The sequence below is a fragment of the Ceratotherium simum genome, chromosome 38 (genome assembly GCF_057802395.1).
Source record: "Ceratotherium simum simum isolate JZ-2026a chromosome 38, ASM5780239v1, whole genome shotgun sequence".
In the NCBI taxonomy this organism is placed as follows: Eukaryota; Metazoa; Chordata; class Mammalia; order Perissodactyla; family Rhinocerotidae; genus Ceratotherium; species Ceratotherium simum.
In genome coordinates this window covers 7,789,049-7,813,489 of record NC_141937.1, presented here as the reverse complement: position 1 = coordinate 7,813,489, position 24,441 = coordinate 7,789,049, and the positions used below count along the sequence as shown (strand labels likewise).

Below are 24,441 nucleotides of genomic sequence, written 5' to 3'. Positions count from 1 at the left end.
TGGGATGCCACCACAGCATGGCTTGATGAGTGCTGTGTAAGTCTGCGCCCGGGATCTGAACCCATGAACCCCGGACCGCTGAAGTGGAGTGTGCGAACTTAACCACTACGCCACCGAGCCAGCTCCTAAATTCAGCTTTTAAGAAAGGGAGGGTGTATGTTACCAACTCATAAGTGTTTCTGTAAGGATTAAGTGAACTAATTGTATGTAAAATGCCTAGCACATAGTAATTGCTGAATAAATATTATTGCTCGTAAGAAAATGTTCATCTTGATTCCAAGCAAGAGGGAGAAGCAGTTGGTTAAGCACTTTTCACCAAGTAGAGACTCTGTTAATGCTTCTGCAAATCCTGAATGACCAAGAGCAAAAGGGCAAGTTATGGTGTTGATCAAGAGAAATGTGTGAGGCGGGTAAACGCGCGTCCGACTTACCCCTAAAACCCCAAAGCGTTCGGCCAGGCTCCAACCACAGAGAAAGTCAATCTCAAACTTGTGGTTCAGAACCACGATGGCATTCTCCTTTCCATACTTGGGGTACGCCCGGGGGTCTGTGTGGATGATGCACTCCGTGCCCGACCACCACTCCAGCAGCATCACCAGCTCTGGAACAAACCACAACAACAGACAGACGTTTATTTCACGCATTCTCCATGGCCGAGGGGCGGCTCTGCTGGGCCGGGCTGGGAGCAAGGCTCTGCCCTCCTGGCTGGGGCAGAAAGCAACTTCTAGGAGTAAAGTCTGGATCATTTCAGCCCAGACCCCAGTCCTTGAAAGGGTTTCGAGGCAGAAGGAAAAATGAGAAATACTCCACTACAGTCTCTAGGGAAGGAGGGGAAGCTTTGAGAAGGTAAATGACTTGCATTCCTTGATTAAGTACCTTGGGGAAAAATAAATCAGAAAAGCTGAATCCATCAAGAATTCATGCCCTTGTGTTTACAGAGCTCTGAAAGGCAGCATGAGATAACGTACAGAATTCTTAATATCCTGGGAGATGACTAATTGGGACTTACTAATGACTTATAAACTCCATCAAAGAACACTAAATACCCAATTTTCTCCCCCATTTATGACACTTGAGTGCACCAGGAATAATGGAGAACTACAGTGCAAGGAAGCAGAAATACAGCATCTGAAGGGCAAGGATAAATTAGCGCCATTATCCCATAGGCCTAAATGAAACTATTAAAACATCCTTTGTAAGAGCTTGTGAAAATAGGAAAGTCCTTTTTCAGGCAATAATGACCAACTTGACTTTATTCTTCAGTGATACCTCTAATCCAGGTGACCAGTTCCCAGCCTGGTAGCTTCAGGAATAGCCTATATGGTAGAAATTGTCCAGAAAAACAGTTGAACATTGGTGATTAAAATATAGCTATATAGCAGCTTTGAAATGAAATTTTGAAGTTGAAGGTATTTGGCAGGTGGATGGGTGAGTCGTCTGTGAAGGTCATACCCCTCGTTTATCACCGGTTAATGGGGTACTCATTTAGTAGAGGACTCACTCACTCATCACCCACCCCACTACACACACACACACACACACACACACACACACACAAAGACAAGCAGGTGTGGTCTTGACTCTAGCCAAGCCTCATGTTTTAAAGCCTTGAGTGGCTGTCTTTGAAAACCTTTCTCCTTGAGGGTGGAGACTGATGCTTTTGAACTGGAGCACCAGAACTTTATAGAAGGCATTGCCATCTAGTTTCTAAGCAGTGAGCACTGTAAGACTTTGGACAAGTGAACCTCACGGCACCTCAGTGCCCTAATCTTTAGAATGGGGTTGCCTCACAGGGTTTTGTGAGAACTAAAGCTCACAGCACAGAATAAATTACCAACACATGCAGGCATTCGGTAGCTATCAGTAGCATTAAGAATATTCCCCTTCCTTGACAATGAAAAGTGTCTGCCTATTTCAAGGAGTGGAGAACATGCCAAGCCCCCAGTGAGTTGTCCCACAGGCAGTGACATTGGAGTGACCTAGAAGTGGCAACTCAGGGAAAAAAGGTAAATGTTTAGGGAGGGCTGGAGCACAACTGTCCTAGCAGGGCAGCCCTGCCTGCCGGGACAGAGGGACAGTTTGTCACCACTGGGTAAAAGCCGCTTCTATTGCTGCACTGATTTCCTCTAAGAGATAGATGGGCAGACCAATCGATTCCATTACTGACCACGGAGTACGGATAAGCCCCAAAGCAGAGCTACACGGGAGTCAGCAAGATGAAGCTGAACGGTCTCGTGTGACCCACATCCCGCTGTCACTCTGCAAATACCTCCGAATGCCTCTCCGTGCCCTACTCCTCGCTGCCCAAGGCCAGGCTGTGCGCCCAATTCAACTCTCCCCAGCGCCCTCCATGGCATTTATCACACTTGGGACGCAGCATGATAGTATCTCCCCTATTATAGACCACAAGCCTGTGAGGCAAGGGCTGCGTTGTTGGTTCACCCTAACTCTAGCCTTAACTCTAGAACCCTGCACAGTGCCGGCACCTTTATGCTTTCAGCAAACACTGTTTGGTGACCTGATGCGTGCATGCGTGATGCGAGGGACTGGAGATGTAACAGCAAACATCTGGGTCAGGTTCCACCATCCTGGACCCCACCGCCCAGCGGGAAGACAGTTACACACTCACAATGCGGGTGACGGGGAGAGGAGAGCCCTGTTCCTAGGATGGGTGATTGCTGAATACCGTGCTCACAGATTAGGGGGTCAGACACAGCCAGGCTCCAGTCCTGGGGGGGGGGTCCCTCACTAGTGGTGAGACTCGGCATGTTTCTCAAGGTCCCTTAAGTCTCAGTGTCCTCCTCTGTGAAATAGGGGTAGGAAAAGCTTGTAGAGGTGCTCTGGGTATTCGGTCCAATTATGTAACCAGGGCACCTAGTAAAATGTTGCACGAAGTAAGTAATCAGTGAGTAGCCAGCCTTTTATTACTATTACGTGCATGGAAATTTTATAGCACACAAGGCTCTGTGCCCACTGAAGGGCAGAGAGAAGGAGCGGGAAGAGAGAGACAGACAGAGACAGACAGACAGAGAGAGCAGTGACTTCTGGACCAGAGTAAGGAATTACGATTGATATTTCATAATAAAGGCAATGAAAAGTCATTTTTAAATAGGCACACAGCAGCACCTAATTTGCATTTAGAAAAGATCATTCTGGCTGAAGTGGGAACAGATTGGAAGAGTCGGGCAGAAGCACGGAGGCCAGTTAGGAGGCGATGGCAGTAGCCCAGTGTGAGGTGATGGTGGCCGGGACCAGGCAAGTGACAGTGGAGAAGGGGCTAACTTCTCACTCATCTCACTGGGCTGTTAGCAACACAACTGAACTCCAAATCTCACTGCATAGAAGAGGTTTCTTTCTTTCCCCCCCCCCCCAAAGGTTTCCATTTTTTTTTATTCACAAGAGATTGTATTGTAAGAGAATTCAAATAATCCAGACATATATAGAGGAAAATGTTAAATTCCCTTGATGGCTTTGTAAGGTGTCAGTTAGGCTAGGTGGGACTACATTTCCCAGAATCCCCTTTCCTGTCTATTTCCAGGTAAGGGGGGCCACAGAGGACACGCTTGGGAGGTTTGGCAGGTGGAAGGCAAGCAGTGCCATTTTGTAGCTCTCACACATTGTTGCTGATCTGCTGATTCACCTCCTCAGCGTGAAGCAGCAGCTGGGCCTGCGACTGCTCCTCCTTCTCCCGTCCTCCTCCAGCTTCTCTGACTCCTGGGCCAGGTGTGTGTGTCTGCTCCCTGACTACACCATCCACGGCGGATGCAATGAGAACTGACACGGGTTTCAGTCTGTCCTCGTGGGGCTGCAGATTGTGCTTGGGGGTTCCAACCTCTTGATGGCCCCCATTTTACATCCACACGCCTTCCTGACTGCCTCCTGGGACTTTCAGCTCCAGCAAGAGCTGCAGAGACAACACCCTTACAGAGACAGCCTGACAGCCCTCACAGCTGAATAAGGCCGATTCCCTGCAGCCAGGCCCTTTACAGGTGTCTGCGTATCTGCCTGTGGCTCTGCTTCTCGGGTGGAACCCCGACGGGGCGCGTCCTCCTCCCCTCCCCCAACCCCACCCCCTTCTCCAGGGTTACCATTAAGAACAGTTTGGAAGGTAGCCTTCTAGTCCTTTTCCTAGGCATTTACACACAGACATGGACTCACATAGACAGACAGACAGACAGACAGACAGACACACACACACACACACACAGTTTTTCCGTCACAAATGAGTTCATACTTTATCGACCTTTGTAAACGTACATATAGTTATTTTCTCCCAATATTATATTTTGGATCTTTCCATGTTAATACATATACATAGTGACATTAGCAACTATTTACCGGGCTCTGGCTGTGTCCTCGGCACTGTTCCAAGGGCTTTTCACGTGGTGCTGTGTTGAAGCCTCACATTAACCCTATGAGACTGGAGACACTATTATCCCATTTTAAGGATGAAGACACAGAGGCACAGGGATAGCTCTCATTCTCTGTTCAATATATGAAATTGCCATTTTTTAGGTCAAAAATAACCAGAATGGCAATTTTATAAAGGGTAACACCACAGCTGCACAGCGTTCATGCTATGGATATACCTTGATTTATTTAGCCATTCTGCCATTGATTAGCATTTTTCCCTTGATTTTTTACTGTTACAAACATTGCAATAAATATCCTTGAAAATGCATGTTATAAAAAACATATTTGTGAAAGTATTTCTACAACATAGGTACACCAAAATGTAGAATTATAGATTGAAGAGTATGCATATTTTAAATTTATATGGATATTTCCAAATTGCCTTCCGAAAAGATCCTACCAGTCTATGCTTGAATCAACAGTGTGGGAGAGGGTCGTTTTCCTGCTGCCGGGACTTACACTGCAAGCTCCTTGAAGGCTGGGACCTACTGTGTCCTGCAGCTCATATTCCTATAGAGTACGGAGGAATTCTTGTCAACTACCTTGTGACATCCTCCAGGCAGCACCCACGTCTCATTCATCTTTCTATCTCCCGCTTCCTTGCCCCAATTTCCAACACATTGCAGGTACTCAAACAGCTTTTGCCTTTAGTGGACTGATGCTGGCTGATGTTTTAGTTGGATGTTCCTATGTAAATATCTGCATGCAACTTACAAATATCTCCATGAACTGGGGTTTCATTTACACTCCTATGTGGTTGCTCTCAATGCTGGGGGCCAGGGCCTGTCTCGGGCCTTCTCTCAACAGCTTCACAGCTGACTGCCAGCCAGCCTCATCTTTTGTATGGATGAGCATCTGCCTATCAGGGCTGCTCTTTGAGGTGGGGCATCTGTCACTCAAGTTACACACACTCTGTACCATCATGCGTCGAATGTCAGGGCTTTCCAGCTGCCCAGGGATCAGGGCAAGTGGTGGTGCCCTCGGTCCTCATGTCCTGGGGTTCTGTGAGGTCTGTCAGGGGCTCCCTCAACATTAACACACGTTTCAGGCTGTCCTGCCCACTCTCACCCCCTGCCCAGGATGCTGGCAGATCTCGGAATTGCTCTGGCCCTCTCCCTCCATGGAAATGGTGGTGCCATTTCCTTTCAAAGGACACATCCTTTGGAACCTCCAATCTAACTGAGAAATTTGCCAGAGGGCACAGGCACCTATGCAGAGATCCTGCTCAGAAGCCAGGGGCAGGTGAGAAAAGCAAAGGAGGCCTGGGAGAAAACAGCATCCTTCTATTGTTTATTTAGGGGGGAAGTCACTTATTAAGAGTTTCAGATTGCAGTCCTGTCAGCTAGCATTATGACGTCAGGAGTCAACAATAAATGCTACCAAGGTAAAGATATGGAAGCAAAGAGAAAGTCTTTGCCCCCAAGCATTTACCTCCTTGTGTGGGTATCCAGCCTAACCCACACTCAGCAACCAGGAAAAAGCAACTGAAACTTTTACCTAACAAGAATTGGAGCCAATAGTTGAGTAGTTCATTGAGAAAGAGTAAAGCTAGCAATTAAAACAATACATCAAATCAAAATTGAAGAAGAAGGGGGAAGAAGGAGGGGCTCCTTCTGGCACCGCAGAGAAGACCCCCAAGGCTGCAATGACTGGTCCTGAGAGGGGCCCTCAGTGGGAGAATGCTGGAAGGGAAGAAACCAGGCCAGCGAAATTCCAACGATCTAGAGGTTCCAGGGTCTTCCCCTGAACCGTCGAAGACCACCATAACTCAGCAATGGCGTCTTGACCTCTAGGGTGAGTGAGTGCACGGTCTATCTGTGGACACGTCCCTTCAGGACACTGCCCCACACATGGCTGAGCACAGGGAGGGCGTTCTGTCCAGGCCCCGGTACAGCACGTGGAGACAAGACTGCCGAGGTCCCTGCTCAGGAAGGCCACTTGGGAGAGTGGCTGGGACTTGACTGCTCCAAGGTCAGGTGCTGCCAGGTAAAGAAAACAGCCAGACACAGATCCACTGACCTCCACGCTCCAGGTGGCTTCCCGGGCCTAGCCCTCCTGTGCGCTGTTATTGTTTAGTGAGCCAGGGAGATTGCCCCCCTGGGGCCGAGTCATCCAAGGGGGTCTCGGTGGTCCTAATGTCCAGGAAACAGAAAAGGCAAAGAGGAGAACAGAGAACTCTGGAGCGTGGAGAAGCCCCTGTTGTTCCTCAGTGTTGGCCCCATGGAACGCCTCGTTAACTGGAGCACTAAGGTGACTCCATACGTTCCTTCGAGATGTCTGTAACTGATGACCCTTGAGCGGGGCCGGCAGTCCTGGAACCCCTTCACTGGACAGTATTTGATCCCCTTGGGCCCTGCCCCCGTCCAGGAGCCTGTGATGGGACTGAGCCCGGGGACCCAGGTTGGGCTTGTGACTCTGATCTGGCCAATTGGCCTCTCCAGGGAAGGTGAGTGGCCTTTTGTCCCATTTTGAAATGCTCAGTTTGCCAAGTGTTGCCGTCTTTGTTGTTACTGCGGCTGCTCCCTGAGGGCAGGGTGGCCAGCCTTCCTTCTGGCAGCTCAGCCAGCCCTGGACTCTGCTCTTGGGCCACACCTGGCTCTGGCCAGTGCTGCTGCTCATTTTGCAAACTCCACTTGGAGACGCCTGGGGCCATTCCCAGCTACCTGAGGTGATGGCCAGGGAGGGACCCTTACTGCAAAATCCCTGTCTGCTGCCCATGATTTCGGGGCCGATGGAGGGACCAAACCCAGGTGGCTATAAGGACCATGGTCTGAGATTTGTCTGTACATATTTGCTGACGCTGCTAGCTTAATCACAGGTAGAAAACAAGAGGTAGATGGACAAAAGGAAAAGCGAGGGGAGGAAGAGAGGTACCTATTTTGTGTGCATAAAGCAGGAGGAAGATGAGGAAAATGGTAACAAACAACGTTTACTGAGGTGGCTCACAACGTCCCATGAGAGCCACTGTCACTGTCCCCATTTTATAGATGAGGACATGGAAACACTGAGGCGAGGCAGCTGGCCAGGAAGTGGGTGTGCTAGGGGTGGAACCCAGCCAGGGGGACACGAGGCCCATGAGGACTCTCCAAGGTTGCCAAGACACTGAAAACCGTGATTATATGGGGGGAGGGGAGAGGGAGAAAGAGAGCATTTAGGAGGGAGGGACATAAGAGGAAAGATAGAGTGGAAGGATCACCTTTGACTTCAGGCAGACTGGTCAGTTCCTTATCTCTAAAGACACCCAACTCAAGGGTTGGTTGTGAAAGTTAAATATGCAGAAGTATTTAACACATGCCTGGCATGGACCCAGTGCCTTCCTTCTCCCAAATATTACTGCTACGAATGATGATGTGGCAATGACAACAAAAGAAAGAATTAAGGGACAGAGACAAACAGGCAGGAAAGAAACGAGCAGCACATCCACCGAGTGTTCGCATCCAGGCAGCCCCAGTCCTACCCTGTCCTCAGCCCTGACGCCTCTCCAGACACGGCGGATGCTACGCAGTCACAAGCTCCATCCTAGTCTGGATCCCAGGAGTCCACACACCCCCTGGGAACCCCCACGATGCTTCTATCACAGCCACGAACTTTCTGTGGCTCAGGCAGATGGGGGCGCGAAGGCTCCCTCCTTCCTCACCAAGCCTTTCACCCAAGTGTCTGCTCACTCACAGCTTGATAGGACTGTCACTTTCTCTCTTCTCCGCGGCCCCTTCTGGCAGAAGCGCCGAGGAGAATCCTAACAAGACAGGGAGGCAGAGGTCCTGCAGAAAAGACCTCGACTATTGATCAGAGTTCATTGTTCAAACACACGTGCACAGCCAGAATCTCCCACGTCTGTAGATATGGGAGAGAGGCGACCAAGGAAAATGGTACTTTTATAATTAACTTTATCTAATTTTAATAATTATATAATTACATACAATCTCTAAGATAAGTGTATACAATTATGTATTTATAATAGCTTTTTATCATTTAACTTTGATAATAATTTAGGTTAAAAATAAAACCTCTCCTCTTCAAAAGCCTCTAAAATGCAAAATTTAAACACTGAAATTTCTAGTGTGTGAAGGATATCGCTTCCCTCCTGTGCTGAAGGCAGAGGACCTTCCTCTCCCCTGGGCTTGACTGCGCTGGGGGCTGGGGAGAGACAGACAGCACGCTCTTTTGCACCTGTATGATGCCCTTCACCTGGAGGTCACTCATCAAATTATAGGTGCCGACCCGGCACTCTCCGGGCCCTGGACAAAAATTGGAATAAAAACATGAAATTGAGCAATGAGGAGCGGCTGATAAACAGAAAAGTTTTGTCCTGGCTCTTGACGCCAGAGTCTCGCTGCAGGTGCTGGGCTGCACACAGGAGCTGGGCAGTCCCCAAGGGAGCCCACGGAGATGCTGCGAGAGGGAGTGGAGTTAATGACCAAATGCATCTTTCATGTTATAGCCCTTGATGCAGAGTCTGGGATTTCCAATCTGCCCCCAGCTGCCTCCTGGTCCCCATCCACCTCTAGACTAGTCTAGTCTAGTCTAGTCCGCCTGTAGGGTCTAGTGTGGAGCCAACCAGGCCCTCCTCCCCACACACAGCTGCCGCTGTCCAGCTCCACACTTGGCTGGAGTGAGTTCCTCCCCGCCTAGCCACACCCCGTGGACCACGCTTACCACTTCCTTTCTTTTCCCCACTTCTGTCTTCCCTACCATGCCTCACCCATCCTTCCAGGCTCAATACATGCCCATGTTTCCATGAAATCTCGGATCCAAGGCCACACAGACACGGGTCTTCCTCGCTCCCTGACACTAAGTGTGCTTTACTTATTTGGGCACCTGCTTGTATGTCATTCTGAATGATTTCTAGTTAATTCACCAGCACATGCCCTTCTGCCACACCAGATTTCAGTGCTTTCTTTCCGTGACCCCACCTGGGAGTCCAGTTGTACTCGAAACCTTTCAATCCACATCCCAGAGTCTTCTAAGCTTTCCTGCTTACATGCCCAGGTCATCGAAAAATGGTGAGGCAAGAAGCCCATGAACAGAAACACAGTATACCTGGGCTATTAAATTTTCATGGGAACGATTAGGAAAATAATATCTAAAAGGGCTCCTTAGAGGGGGCTGGAACGAGACAAAGTCTGAGAAGCCCTGCAGTACATCTCTGAGATTGATCTGCTACGAGCTGGCATCATATGAAGCCAATTCCTCTTGACAACACAGCTTCCTCCATCGCTGTCCTCCTCCCACCCCTCGTGAAGTGCCTGTTTCTACACTGGCTTCACTCTTGGCAGAATATGGAAGGAGTGGACTCGACCTGGTATGTTCTTGGAGCTCAAATCTTAATGAGCTAATGCTGCTACGTTGTAACCTTTCTCGAGGCCTTGAGATGGCAGATCAGGGCAATGAGTGGCCATGAAAACATGTGCCTGAACGGGGGGGCAAAAGTGCTGCTCCCTTCCCCACGTACATCCTCACAAACGAGGAGAGGGGATTGGGTAACCGATTTCGAGAGAGAGGTGGACCAACGACAGGCAGTATAGATACCACAGCGTTTACCGTGTGTATGAACATGGAGTGAATAACGCAGGAGCGGAAAAGCTGCTTTCTGTCAAGTGGAGTCACCAGTCTGCTTCCAATTATTGGGTCAAGCTTTCAGAAAGAGGCAAATGTCAAGAAATATGAAGCCCTATGCTTCCCACCTTCAATCAAAACCCTCTAGTGGGAGGAGAGGGAAAGGAAGGGTCTAGAACCCAGCCCCCACCCCACCACTCTGGTGCCCTGACATTTGGCTTCTCAAAGATCCTTTCCAAGAAAGCAGCTCAGAGACCACTGAGCCATGACACCTATGCCACCTGATTATCCAGTGCTGGGTCTGTCAATGCTCTTATTCATCTAGTCATCAAATATGGATGCAGAGCCCACCGGAGGCCCAGCAGTGTTGTAGGTACTTGATATGGCAGTGGGCAAACAGATTTTAGTCGGAGAGGCAAGCAGTAAACAAACAGCCACATAGACGCATGACATGGCAGATGGCTGTAAGTGCAGTGACGGCAACAGGAAGGGGGAGGGCTGGGGGCACTGGGGGGACAGGGCTGATGTCTCATAGAGGGCTCAGAGAAGGCCTCACCAGAAGTCACTGAGGGTTAGACGTGATCTAATGGAAATATGACCTGTGAGATTGTAACTTCTACCAGATAAGGGGCTCATTTTGTTCACAGGTGTATTTCCAGTGCCTAGACCTGGGGACACACTTTGAGAGGATGACTTTGACTGCTGTGTAGAGAATAAAGTCAGCGGGCTCAGGGTGGAGGCCAGCTATGGGGAGTGGCCTCCTGTGATCAGCCAGAGGACAGGGGATGACGGGCTCGGTGGTGGAAGGCATGTGGAGGGGGAGTCGGGTCAGGGTCCTGCTGAAGGTGGGGTGGATGGGATTTGCCCTTGGGCTGGATGTGCTGTAGGGGAAGAGAAGTTTGAGGAGTGATGCTAAGATGTTGGCCCTGAACAGCTGGGGTGCACTTGCTGTTAAGTGAGGTGGGAAGCCCGAGGGAGGGAGGGAGGGAGGGACAGGTGGTGGAGGAACGGGGGGCTTGGGTTCAGACACATTAGTCCAGTGCAGGGATCCAGCCATCCTGGCTCAGAGGAGGCGGTATAATGGTAACGGTTCTATCCCGCCCTGGCCTTGCTCTGCCCCTGCCTTGACACCCCTCCCCTGTCACCACTCACCTTCTGATAACTCTATCCCCACTTCCCAAGTCTCTGTGGCCACCTCTACTTCTCTCCCAAAGCCTGCTGGTAATTCTCCTCACAACGCTTTCCAACTCGGTCACCAGTGAAAGTCTACTGGTCAGCTTCCCATCGCATCCGGGCACTTGGCGAGACTAGAAATCAGACTTCACCAGGCCTGGAAGCAGCAATAGGTCAGGATTAGCAAGCACTATTAGCACCCAGATTTTGTTCTCTAAAGACCACTTCCCCGCCATGTTGCCTGACACACCACCCACAGTAGGCAAAGCAGCATCACAGTGAAATGATCTTGTGGACCACGCTGAACCTGGAGCCATTGAGCGCTTATGTCTAACTTCTAGTCTACCATCCAGAGAGGTAGAGAGCAGGTTAAACTCCACTCCAGGAGGCACTCACTCATGCCCGGAGTGTGGCACATTCTACAACAGAGGCATTAAAACCCATGGTGTTAAAAAAAAGTGGGCAAGGTCAAAGCTAAGAAAGACTTAAAAGATATAACAACCAAATGCAATGTTTGGACCCTATTTAAATCCTAATTTAAACATGTCAAATGTAAAAAAAAATTGGAAATAAATTGGAGAAATCTGAATCTGGATGGTGTCACATGATACTAAGAAAATATTATTAATTTTGACAACTGTGATGATATTGTGGTTATGTTTTTAAGAGGTTCTTATTCTTTATAAAACACACCTCGTGATAATTTGGGGTGGTGTTTCATAACACACTTCTGAAATGATCTTGTCTGTGCCTTCTGCTTTGCGATGGTGGGTATGTATGCCTTGGGGCTCTTATCTTCTTGAGCTGTTACTGCAATGTGGTGTTATTCAAATTCTCAGAATTTTCTGGAAGCTCAGACCTACTACCTCTTGCTAACTTCTCAGTCAGAGTAGTCCTTCCAGAATTACTTGCTAAGTTGTTTTAAGGAAAGAAAGATTTCTTGAAGCGAAGAAGTATGAAGGCCATGGTCATATTACAAGGTGTTTCCCATATACACAAAGATGTTATAATCTTGTTAAGCCTCAGGTCCAAATGTTCTATAGTCATGCACTGCATATCCACGTTATAGTCAACAACGGAGTGCATATATGATGATGGTCCCATAAGATTAGTATCACACAGCCTGGGTGTGTCGTAGGCTATACCATCTATGTTTATGTAAGTATACCCTATGATGTTCGCACAATGATGGAATTGCCTAACGACACATTTCTCAGAACATAGCCCCATTGTTAAGCCATGCATGACTGTACTTGAAGATGGAAGGCCTTTCCCTACATCCTTTAATGGAAATAGGGGATAAGATGGTCCTCTCGGGGCCGGCCCAGTAGTGTAATGGTTAAGTTCTCGTGCTCAGCTTCGGTGGCCTGGGGTCTGCACATTTGGATCCCAGGCGCAGACCTATGTACCACTTACCAAGCTACGCTGTGGCAGGGGTCCCACATATAAAGTAGAGGAAGATGGGCACAGATGTTAGCCCAGGGCCAATCTTCCTTAGCAAAAAGAGAAGGATTGGCAATGAATGCTAGCTCAGGGCTAATCTTCCTCACCAAAAAAAAAAAATAAAAATAAAAAGATCCTCTCAAAGTAAACTGTAAAAACAAATACTGAGGGACAGTGCAGAGATGTGCAGAAGTCACCTTAAGGAGAACAAATGGTTTCCAAGCCAAAACTCAGACACCAGCTTCATTTAAAGAAATGGACACATTTGCAGAAAGAATGAATCAACTGGAAGGCATGTTGGTCATTCAGGAGGAATGGCTATGTTCACCTCCAGGAGCCAAGCCTGTCCACATGGCTGATCCACCTCTATCATTGCATACCCAGTCACTGGCAGTGCCAGACCCTGGCATCCACCCAACTCTCTTTGCCGAGACTGCAAATGTGCTTATCCACCCACTGAATGTAATCTGAATTCACATGCAGATCAGACTTCAGGGCAAAAATGTGTTCATTAGCAAATATGAGCATTCATTCCATTTTATTGTCTCTATTGAGAAATAGATTATTAACCGAATCCTAATTTTTATACATAAGTGTTTCATAAGATTGCATAATATGAGTCCATCGGAGAGAGATTAAAGTAATAATATCAAATGTCTTAGCCTAAAAAACTGAGGGTCAGACTCTGAAATATGGTAACTCAAGATACAACCACCCTGTGGGGAACTCCATTGGCCTCCGTGCTGTCTCCTACAGCTCCTCCACAAACAGCCATGCCCTATGTGGCCAAGAATTTTAACTCACAGCCAACTTGTGAGTCATCTGCTCAGACCACTCAGTCTCCCTGCCATCCACTGCCCATTGTCCTGGTCCCATCAGTCCTACCTTGTTTGCGTCTGCTGCCACCTGTTCTCTTTTCTATTTTCAGTGATGCCCTCATCACCCCTTGACGACCTTCATCTGGTCTCCCTGCCTCCAGCATCACCTTCTCCTCTCATCCAGTCTCTGCCTGACACTGGCTTAGCCCTGTCAACACCCTCACTGGCTCCTCGCCGTCTGTAGAGGAAGGGAAGGAGACTCCTTAGCCAGGCTCTACCACGTAGCCCACATTCTTCCCTCCACTTCTCTCTACCACAGACTTTGAGCTAAGGTCAAGTTGAACTACGTGCTGTTCCTAGAACTACTTAGAACTCTCTGTACCTACCCCAGCTTTGGCCTTTTGCTCAAGCCATTCTTTCGGCCCAAAAGGCCCTTCCTTTCCATAGAATGTCCAAACCTTATCTGTCCTCCAAGTCTCAGCTCAAATGAGATCTCGTCCAGGGAGGGGAGAGAGGCCAGAAATGGAGTTAATGATCAATCATGCCTACATGATGAAGCCTCCATAAAAATCCCAACAGTACAGGGCTCAGAGAACTTCTGGGTTGCTGAACACATCCATGTGCCGGGAGCATGGAACACCCCCAACTCCCCAGGGACAGAAGCTCCTGTGCTTGGGACCCTTCCAGACCTCACCCTATACATCTCTTCATCCGGCTGTTCATCTGTATCCTTTATCATATCATTTATTATATAATAAACTGGTAAATGTAAAATAAATAAATAAATAAATTACTAATCTCTTTGGAAACATTTAAAGCAAAGTTTAAAATCTACTTAAGAAAAATACCTGCTCTAAATTTTTATCTAATAGTCAATACCTTCTCTCACCTTCCCCTCATTGAAATATAATAAGGCTCATTTTCATAATTCGAATTCATTACTCACTGAGAAATCCATATACTGTAATTTGGAAAGGATAACAAAATTAAGATGCTAAAATATACTCAATTCCCAAAATAATTTTCAGGGCCAAAAAGGGGAAGAAGAAACTATGCTGGAATGGTTTTTTAAAAAGCCTTTTGTTCACATGAGACATTGCTTCCTTCTCTCAGCCTAGGAGGCCACAGTGTACTTTGCCTTTTCTCATTCAGGACCAACCTCTTTGCTAGAGCAACTTTTTTTCTTTTTTTTTTTAAAGTTTTTTTTTTTTTTTTTTTTTTTTCTGGGAAAGACTTGCCCTGAGCTAATGTCTGTTGCCAATATTTCTCTCTCTTCTTTATTTTTCTTCCCCAAAGCCCCAGTACATAGTTGTATATTCCAGTTGTAAGTCCTTCTAGTTGTTCTACGTGAGTTACCGCCACAGATGGCTACTGACAGACGAGCGATGTGGTTCCGTGACTGGGAACAAAACCCGGGCTGCCAAAGCGGAGCACACTGAACTTGAACCACTAGGTCATCAGGGCTGGCTCTAGAGCAACTGTTAATTGTCGAGGATAATGTATAAATTGTTTCTTCTTCTCTCATACCTGTGATAAATGGGGTCAGCAGAGAGTTCTGAATCTATCCTAACATAGTGAAACTTCTTAAAAGTGTTTTCAACAAGGTAATATTCTGTCCATATTAAGGTTGCCACATAGAATACAAAGTGCCCAGTGAAATTTGAATATCAGATAAGCTACGAATTATTCTTTAGCATAAATGTGTCGCATGCAATACTTCAATACATTAAGCCAGGCAACACCTGGGACATACTCAAACTAAAAAATTATTCATTGTTTATCTGAAATTCAAATTTAACTAGGAGGCTTGAATTTTTATTTGTTAAATCTGGCAGTCTGAGACTTTACCAACCCAGCGGCAGCCGTGGCAACAAGCCTGATGTGAGGGCTCTAGGAAGGCAGGTCCGGACCAGCGGGAAACCAACAGTCAGGGTTGAACAGTCATCAGCATTTCCACCGGGCTCTCACCAACATCACCTCGTGTAACCCTGATAGCCATCTGGCGAGATGGGCATTTACTCCCCATTTTACGGATGACAAAATGGAAGCTATGTGGCTTTCCCAAGGTCACGCAGATTTGGGGGAGCAGAATTACTGCGCTCAGCTGCTGCCACCTGGAATTCCTGGCAGTTGATGGCATAGTTCTCTCATCCTGCTGGCCTCATGAATATGCAGAACACGTGTTTCTTAGAATCTTAGCAATTTTTAAATAATAAACCTGTACTTCAATTATATCCCAATCTTTCAAAGGTCCCTGAGAAGTCATTTCACCAGGGTTTGTCTGAGCTTCATCCAGTCAAGTGGTGAAGCCAGTGAGTGGGGACAACGACCGGTTACTAAACACTAATGGCTTGGCAGCCTTGGGAACAGCACGGCCAAGAATTAAGAGGCTTTGCCATCTGTGAACTGTCCTAGGTAATTCCCATCCAGCTCTTTCTGTGAAGGCTAATTAATGCTGGCCAGTCAAGGCTGATGCAAGAGCCTAGCATCCAGCACACTTGCATGGAGTCCCACAGCCCAGGGGGTCAGTGGAAGGGCACAAATGAGGTGGAGGAGGAGGTAAGGAGGGGAGGAATCAAGGAAGCAGGTTGGGGGGGGGGACCAATATTTACGGAGCGCTTACTGTATGCAGGCTAGGCTTGTCACACACAATAACTCAGTTCCCTAGCCCCATAGTCCCCATCAGGATTAGCATCACTCCAAACAGATGCAGAGACTGAGGCTCAGAAAGTTTTAGGGACTTTCCGGGGTCCCTGGTTTGTGCACTTCCAGGACCCAGGCCATCTAGGGTCGCAGCCCTGGGCTCCCTCCCTCGAATTCCTTCTGCTGCACTATCTCCATCACCCCCGCCCCACCCCTCTCACTGCCACCCCAGAAGAGGCCAAACAGGAAGCTTGGTGCAGTTTTTCTGAGTTTTTGTTTTTCTTTTCCGTGAAGCACTGTACTTGTGCAGGCCCTGAGTTTATGTGACATTTTATCTGTTCTGAGATGCATATTTGTTCTCATCTGAGCATGCCTGAAATCCGGAGCATCTTCCTATGCGTGCTGTGCCTTAGGTTAATTGCGGAATTTCTTTCTCTTTCTTACAGATGTATAAAATAATGATGCATCTTACAATCAGTGACTTAGAGTCTATCAAATGCAGAGATGAAAAAAACAGGGCGACCTTAGTAAACCGATGTCATTTAGATGGGCTGTATCTGAAATGTGGCCGTGTGTTTGGGAAGCGCCTGCGTTGTGGGAGAGGAAGGGAAGGATGCATAGGTGGAGCACAGGGGATTTTTAGGGCAGTGAAACTATTGTATATGATACTGTCAATGTGCATACGTAATACGCATTTATCAAGACCCATAGAACGTTCAACACAAAGAGTGAACCCTAATGCAAACTACAGATTTTAGTGAATATTAACATATCAGCATTGGTTCATCAATTGTACCAAATGTACCACAGGAATGCACAATGTTAACACTAGGGGAAACTGTGTGTGTGTGTGTGTGCGTGTGTGTGCGTGTGCACAGGGAGGGGGAGTGGTTATGTGAGAACTATCTGTGCTTTTTGCACAATTTTTCTGTAAACCTACAACTACTCTTAAAAATAAAGTCTATTACAGTAATTTTAAAAAAAGACAGGATGAGTTGATCCTTTTATATTTCTTCCATAAAAAACTGTTACAGAGAAGACATAAAATATTGTTTTATGTTTCTGTCCTGGCAATTCTCCAAACCCCTCAGCCAGTTTCAGTTATCTGTGATCTACCAGTAGAGGGTTGACGGGACGCTTCACCCAGAGGAGAGCAACATGAAGTGCCAGCAGATCCTCAGACCTTAAGACACTGATCAAGAGAGTCGAAAAATTCTTACTCCACCTTAACTTCTGCACACCCGAATCTCACTCACAATCACATGGCTGGGAAAGAAAGATCAGCAATATGCCAAGTCCCAACAGGTCTGAAGGAAAAAGGAACCATTTAAACATGACCTGAAATAGCCATCTCTGGAGTAAAGACAAGCAGAAAGGAATTAATTATTAGAAAAGTCAGTGGCTTTGGCCCTTGGGTCATAGTTAGATCTGTTCAGCCAACAGACTATAATCTAAGATTATAATGAGAGTCAAAGCTTGTTCTTTGTTCTTGACAACATACCCAGAGGAAAACAGTTTTCCCAATGCAGATTTCCCATGAATAGAGATCAGGTAGGCTCACTGCTACTCTTAGTGTTCAAATCTCCCCAGCATCACTGGATTGGTTTCTGAATCCTTGAAGAATATAATATTAAGAAGGCTAACAATCTGATTCCAAATACACTAATTTATTTATTAAGTGCTTGTTGCAGGCTATGCATAGTGACAACGTTTGTGAACATTATCTTATATGATGAGGTAGGTATAGCATACCCATTGTACAGATGGGAACACCACAGTGAAGAGGACTTACGTAGACACTCAAGGTCACGAAGCCAGTGGGCATCAAATCCAGACTCAACCTAGGCCCATTGGACTCCAAATCCCACACATTTCACCACTGTGCTGCATGCAAATTAAGAGTAAGAAATACGTAAACAGTTAGAATTTGGTACTTAGGAATTGAATGGAACTAGGAGAAATATACCATTGCAATATAAACTCAGGTGTAGAGAAGTGAGTCTCTGAATGCTGCTCAGACCAGGGGGGCCAACCCCCCATGCCACTAAAGCTCAGATGCCAAGTAGCAGAAAGAAAAAGGACCAAACATCTTAGATACAAGTGGAGAGATTTTCCACCCCCATGGTTTGGATGGTTGGTGAAACTCGAGCCAGACATGATTAAAGATGTATCTACTTTTTCCCCACCTGTCATAGTCCTGGAGACATTGATTGAGTAATTAGGTTAAGAACACAATCAAGGTTAAATTGCAACTGTTTGATTTTTGTAGACTGACATTTAAAATATCAATAACAAAGATTTTGTCAGACATGGATTAGGTGAGCTGAGAGATGGCATCTACATCATTCCAGCTGGTAAAGATGTCATTGCAGAAAAGAGCTACAGTTAACGTGGACAAAATTAAACCACGAGGTTATTGTTTCCTCAATAAGTTGAAACACTGTAGAGTCAACAGACTGGGTTTGATTACTGACTCCGCTTCTTCTAGGTAATGACGTTGGACAAGTTATTTGTTTTTCTTTCCATTTTGAAGACAGAAATGATGCTTTCAACTCTTACTTCACATACCTCCCTACTTTATAACTAGAGATGTACAGTTTACAAGGAGGTGCCCTGTTCTTCCTGGATTTATAGGGACTGTCCTATTTTGTGCACTCTATTTGTCCATACTTTCAATGTGTCTTTCTTCTCTCTCTTTTCTTGCCTTCTTTTGAAATAATTATTTTAAATCATTTTCTTCCTCTCTACTGGTTTAGAAGTTATACATTCTTACTACTCTCTAGGTAGTTACCTAGAACTTATAGCCTGCATACTTAACTTATCAACCTCTAAGGTTAATCAACTCCTTAACCCTCCTTCCAGAAAATACAAGGACCTTAAAATATTATCTCAATTTATCCTTTCTCATGTTTTTTTATGTTATTATGGTCGATTTTTTAATTTTATCCTTTTAATTTAGTCCCACAAGACTATGACTGTTTTATACAATCAGTGTTCACTTATATTTATCCATATATTTATTGCTTTTTTTGCTCTTCTTTTATTCTTGCCTCCCATATCATCCACCTGGGATCACCTTCTTTTCCTGAAATTTTATCTTTAGCATTTTCCTTAGCAAAGATCTGATGTGACAATTATTGTTGATCTAAAATGTATTTATTTTGCCATTTTTCTTGGAAATTATTTTTACTGGGCATAGATTTCTAGACTAGAGCTTATTTTTCTTTTAGCACACCTTACAGATACGATTGTGTTGTCTTCTGGCTTCTACTGTTGCTGATAAGAAGCTAGACTTTGGTCTGTCACTCTCTGGAAGGTGGTCTGCCTTTTTCCTTCTGGCTACATTAAATATCTTCTTTTGTATTTTGGTGTTCTGTGATCTCACTATGACGTGTCTAAAGGTGACTTTTTTTTCTTTTATGTTCCATGGGTTTCACTGGGCTTCTTGAATCTTTGGATTGACATCATTCATCAGTTCTGGAAAATTCTCAGCTATTGTCTCTTCTAATACTCTCTTTCCCCCCCTCTCTTCTTCTGGAAGGACATACTTAATCTCTTTCCCATGTTTCTTTGATATTTTTCATCTCTGTGTCTCTGCTGCATTCTGGATATTTCCTTCTGATGTGTCTTCCAGTTCACTAATATTCAGTTCAGCTGTGTTAAAGCTGACATTAACGTTATATATATAGAGAGAGAGACAGAGAGAGAGAAATTTTTTAATTCAGTAGATTTTTATTTCTACAGGTTCTTCTGGTTTAAAACTTCCTTGGTTATTTTTTTAATAGCTTCTTGTTCTTCACAGGTGCCACATGCCTAGTCCAAGACTATTTAAGCTAATTTAATGGTTGGAGGTGTTCTAGAGCATCTGAGTGGTATGAGTATGGACTACAAATCTGCAAGCAGACTGCTCTCTGGTTACCACTTTTCAGGGACTTTTGTTACCTTCAGCTCAATTCAGAACCAGTACAAACTTCCTCGTAGACCACCAGGTATGTGGGGTGGGTTTACTTTTGGTTGATCCTTATGTCAAAGGTATAGCCTTCTAGGGTTCCAGTTTTACAGGGAAAAGCTCTCCTATTAGACAGGCTCCAGGGCAGACTCTGCACTTTGATTTCTGTGTCACATGCTGCTGTGAAAACTGATACGCAAATCTGCCTGGCTCAGAATATATCCTCAAAAGCCCTTTGGTGCCTGATGAACTCCCTGGGCTCCTATCTTCCCTTAGTTTTTGCCTGATTTGTCCTTACTATCTTGACAGCTCTTTGATATTTTTAAGAAGATTTTTAAAAAATATATATTTTATCCAGTATTTTTAGTTGCTTGCAGAAGAGTTGGGCAAAATGACCTAAGCTGCCATATTATTGTAAATGGAAATCAGTTCTGCTTCAGGATCATTAACTTTTCTAAGCTTTAATTTTCCCATATGTAAAATGGGGTTAGTAATCATTGTCTACAGCTGTGCTGTCCAGCATGGTCACCACTAGCCACATGTGACCACTGAGCATTTGAAATGTGGCTGGAGCCCATTGAGATACGCTGTAAGTGTATAAAACTGGGCTTTGAAGACTTAGAACACAATGTAAACTATATCATTAATCATTTTTTATAATGGTTACATTTTGAAATGCTAATTTGAATGTATTGTGTTAATAAGATATATTATTAAAATTAATTTCACCTGTTTCTTTTAATTTTTTTAATGTGACCATCAGAGGATGAAAAATTACATATGTGGTTCTCATTATACTTCTAACAGACAGCACTGATTTAGAGGATAAAGTTAGAGCTTCTTAGCATGTTACAAAGACCCTTTATGAGCTGTTTCCGTGTCCTTTATCAGCCTCATTGCCAAACTTGGTCACCAGTCCTTCATATGTGAGTGTGTATGTGTCCTCCACAAGACTGTTACTTGAGGAAAGAAACATTTTGTTCATCTTTATATTATCAGACTTGGTGCCTATTACACAGTAGGAGCTCAGTGAACATTGGAGTAATGAATGAATGAAATACTTCGCATGGATGGTCTGATACACTTAACTTTCAGATGGGAACATCTCTCCTTACTTCTGGTTTCATAAGGACGGATCTTTCTCTAGGTAAATGCCTGCCCTTGCAGCACCCTTTACTCACTTGCCCCATGAGAGGTGGGGTAATTTACATGACTGATGAGTTTGGGAAGGTTAAATGGGCATTCTTGGCTTGGCTCTGCACTTCCTCCTCAAATGTGCATCCTGCCCTCCCTGGGAACCACACTCTTTGACTTTAGCAGGTCAGCACTGCCTGAGCTGGTTGGGTACATCTGCCCAATTCTGGGGATCGGTCAGCAGGCCCATTTGGCTCTCACACAAAGCTATAGCTTCCAAGACAGGCTCTATCAGCAATAAAGGAAATATTTTGGCCACCATCTTCCCTTCCCTTGCTTAAGTTCTCAAATTGTTCAGAAAAGTAACTGAGAAGAGTACTGTTTATTGGGGCCGTCTTAGAGATCTCAGCATTATCTACATCCAAAATTGTATCTATTCTTTCCTCCAAAAGAATATAATACAACTTAATTTAACCACACCAGAGACATTCAGAATTTGAAATGAACTTTGCGTTTAACTCAAAATCAAGTTTAAGGGTAACTCAAGACAAGAAAATGGCTATTATTTCAGGGTGAGTTCTAGCTTTCTCTGTCCAATGGCGATCTTCCCAAATAAAGGGAAAAAGGCAATAAATCAGAAAAGACAAGCACTGTAAGGGAATTGGGCTGGAACACAAACTGGATTGTAAACACTTTTTAAACAAATTCACTGTGTGGCATGTTCTGCAATGAATACATAGTCATTCCAAGCTTTAAAGCCATCTAGAATTCCAGGGATTTCCTGGTCATTAGAATTAGCAGCTTGCACAGTAGCCAGTCATCTTTAAAAAGCCAAAGCAGCTTCTTAGAGTGCACGTAATCTAACGGTTCACTCAGCATGCTCATGGTGTATGCAGTAAAATCACACTTAGTAGAGCTTCATCGAGTAGTCAAAGACACAGAGGGAGAACAGGAAGCTTGAGACATCTAACCCATCAGGCTGTGCCGCGCCTCAGTCATCTTCAACTATTCCGAACAGAAAAGAATTCTAGGATAGCCGTTCTCTATCTCTTGGATCCAAAACTTCCCAAACACAGAACCTTTAGAGACGGGGAGGCTTAACAGTCCCTACGATTCATGCAACACACGCAGTTACGCTACCTCTCTTCTCTGTGGCAGTTGCAGTGGCCAGTGGGCAGGTCAATTCTCCAGCCCCAGGCACTGAGGACGTCTTGACTGTGCAAGTTCTCAAGGCCTACTGCAATCGTAGTTTTTCCCAAAGCGTTTTGATCTCGTTAAAGCTCTCCCCCGTCTTTGGCACAGTGACCGGCCATACCGCTCTGACAAGGTTCGTGATTCATATGCTGTAGCAAGTCTTGATATTCAGAAGCCCTTAAAGGTGTCAGAATTTTAGGACTAACGTAGCTTCACGGGCCTTAAGGACACCAGTTACAAACCGGAAAGCTAATACTGACCTCTTTCTTGAGTGATTGGCTTCATCATCTTTGAGTGCTCTCTTTCTAGGAGATGAAGAAACGCAGCAGGTGGGGACATGGTAAGTTACACTTTGGACACTGAGTGCTGAACTCTAACCAACATTTAAAGCAACATTAAGAAAAATTCAGGAACTGGAGAGTCTGGAGGGCTGGAGGGGACTCAAGAGAAAGATTCCTGGAACTAAGAGAAGAGAATGTTTCAAAAGAAAGGAGATAGTCAGTGCCAAATGCGCCAGAGAAATTGCATCAATTAACACATGGCGATTGGGTTGGGGCTGATGAACTCAGTGAGGAGTTGGACCACGGGGGGCAACTTAGAACCCCGAATAGGACTGAAGCAACAGAGGTAGGGTGAAGACTAGAGTTAGGAGTCATAGTTCAATTTAATGTGTTAAGTCCTACAGGCAAGGAGAGAAAACACTGGAAGAATGAGCAGAAAATGTGATGGCTGGGAGAGTCACACCTGGACCTATTCATTGAGCAAACATTCAGGGAGCACTCACTGGTGGCCGGCACTGTTCCAGGCACTGGGGAATTCAGCTGTGAATATGAGAAACAAATGTCTGTCTTCTTAGAACTTGTACTAATGGAGGAGACAGTGACAGAAGAGCAGGTGGTGGTGCACTTTATGGGAAAATACGGTAGATTAAGGGGAGGGAGAGGGCTGCAGGAGGGGGTGGTGACGGGGACAGCTTTAAGACAGGTGGTCAGGGAAGGCGTCTCTGAGTACGCAGTATTCGAGAACCTTGGATTTGGGTACCTGGGGGAATGGTCTCCAGCAGAGGGGACAGAAAAGGCAAGTCTGGTCAGAGGAGCGTGCCCAGTGCATGGTAGGACCTGTAAGGAGGTTAGAGTGAGCGAAGCCCGAGAGGCGAGGTGGGAGGGGTGGAAGGTGAGTCAGAGGAAACCTCTGACCATGCCAGTCCTGCGGACCACAGAAAGAACTTTGGATTGTTCTAGAAATGTGATGGGAAGCCACTGGAGGGCTTCAACACTGGCATGACCTGATCTGACATGACTTTACAGATGGCGTGAGGGGGGAAATCAAGAGGTTGAGCTCCGAACTAGGAAGTAACTGTGTGCCTGTTCAGATGGGAGAGAGGGAAGAGTCAGAGGTGGGGAGAGGGTGTTTGTGGAATGAAGGATTTCCCGGCAGTCCAGACACACCAATAGGCTTTTGTTCCACCAGCCTCTTCCAGAAAAGCTAATCACAGTTGGTCAAACATATGCAGACTTTACCTACATCTACAAAACCACTTTCCCAAACTCTGTTCCATGGAACTCCAATTCAGTAACATACTATCAGGCGATGCTAATGAGTGTTTTGGGAGACTGGTCATTTGGAAAAACATGAGGCAAGCCAATGTCTTCACCACCGGACTTCTCAGAACATAATGTGCTAAGGAGACTTTTCAGAGAGGGGCCATGGCATGTAACTCCTGACCTCACACTGCAGGGACGTTCCGTGAAACAGTGGATCCTGATGAATCGAGTACACCTGCTTATCTTGATTTCTTAAAATTTTATTCCATGTAATCTTGGTAAAAATTTTCAAGGTCTAAACCTAGTGGGCCCCTCCTCTGGAAAATCTTCCACAGCAATCGCTCCCTTTTCCAACTCCCAGTGGACCCAAGGTCTGAGCCAAGTAATCAGCACCAGGCTCTTGCCGCTCCTGACTCAGCGAGCAGCCTTGGAGAGGGGTACTGATCGACCCATGCATTATTTTATGGGCTTATGTTTTTATCTCCCAGACCAGATCTCAAGTTTCCTGGCTGCCCTTAACCTAGAGTGGTCATCTTTCAGAAGCTCCTGGAAGCAGAGGGATGGGTGGGAGGCA

The 24,441-nt window shown here is 45.8% G+C and overlaps 1 protein-coding gene across 6 annotated transcripts in view; it reads right to left on the bottom strand.

Moving 5' to 3' along the window:
- Window positions 1-24,441, bottom strand: part of AGPAT4 (1-acylglycerol-3-phosphate O-acyltransferase 4) — a 123,039-nt gene that overhangs the window by 30,200 nt on the left and 68,398 nt on the right. For all 6 annotated transcript variants that reach the window (XM_087425058.1, XM_087425061.1, XM_087425060.1 and 3 more), the window contains one exon: window positions 432-601. In XM_087425058.1, coding sequence (XP_087281184.1) covers window positions 432-601 — 170 coding nt within the window. The remainder of the gene's footprint in view (window positions 1-431; window positions 602-24,441) is intronic.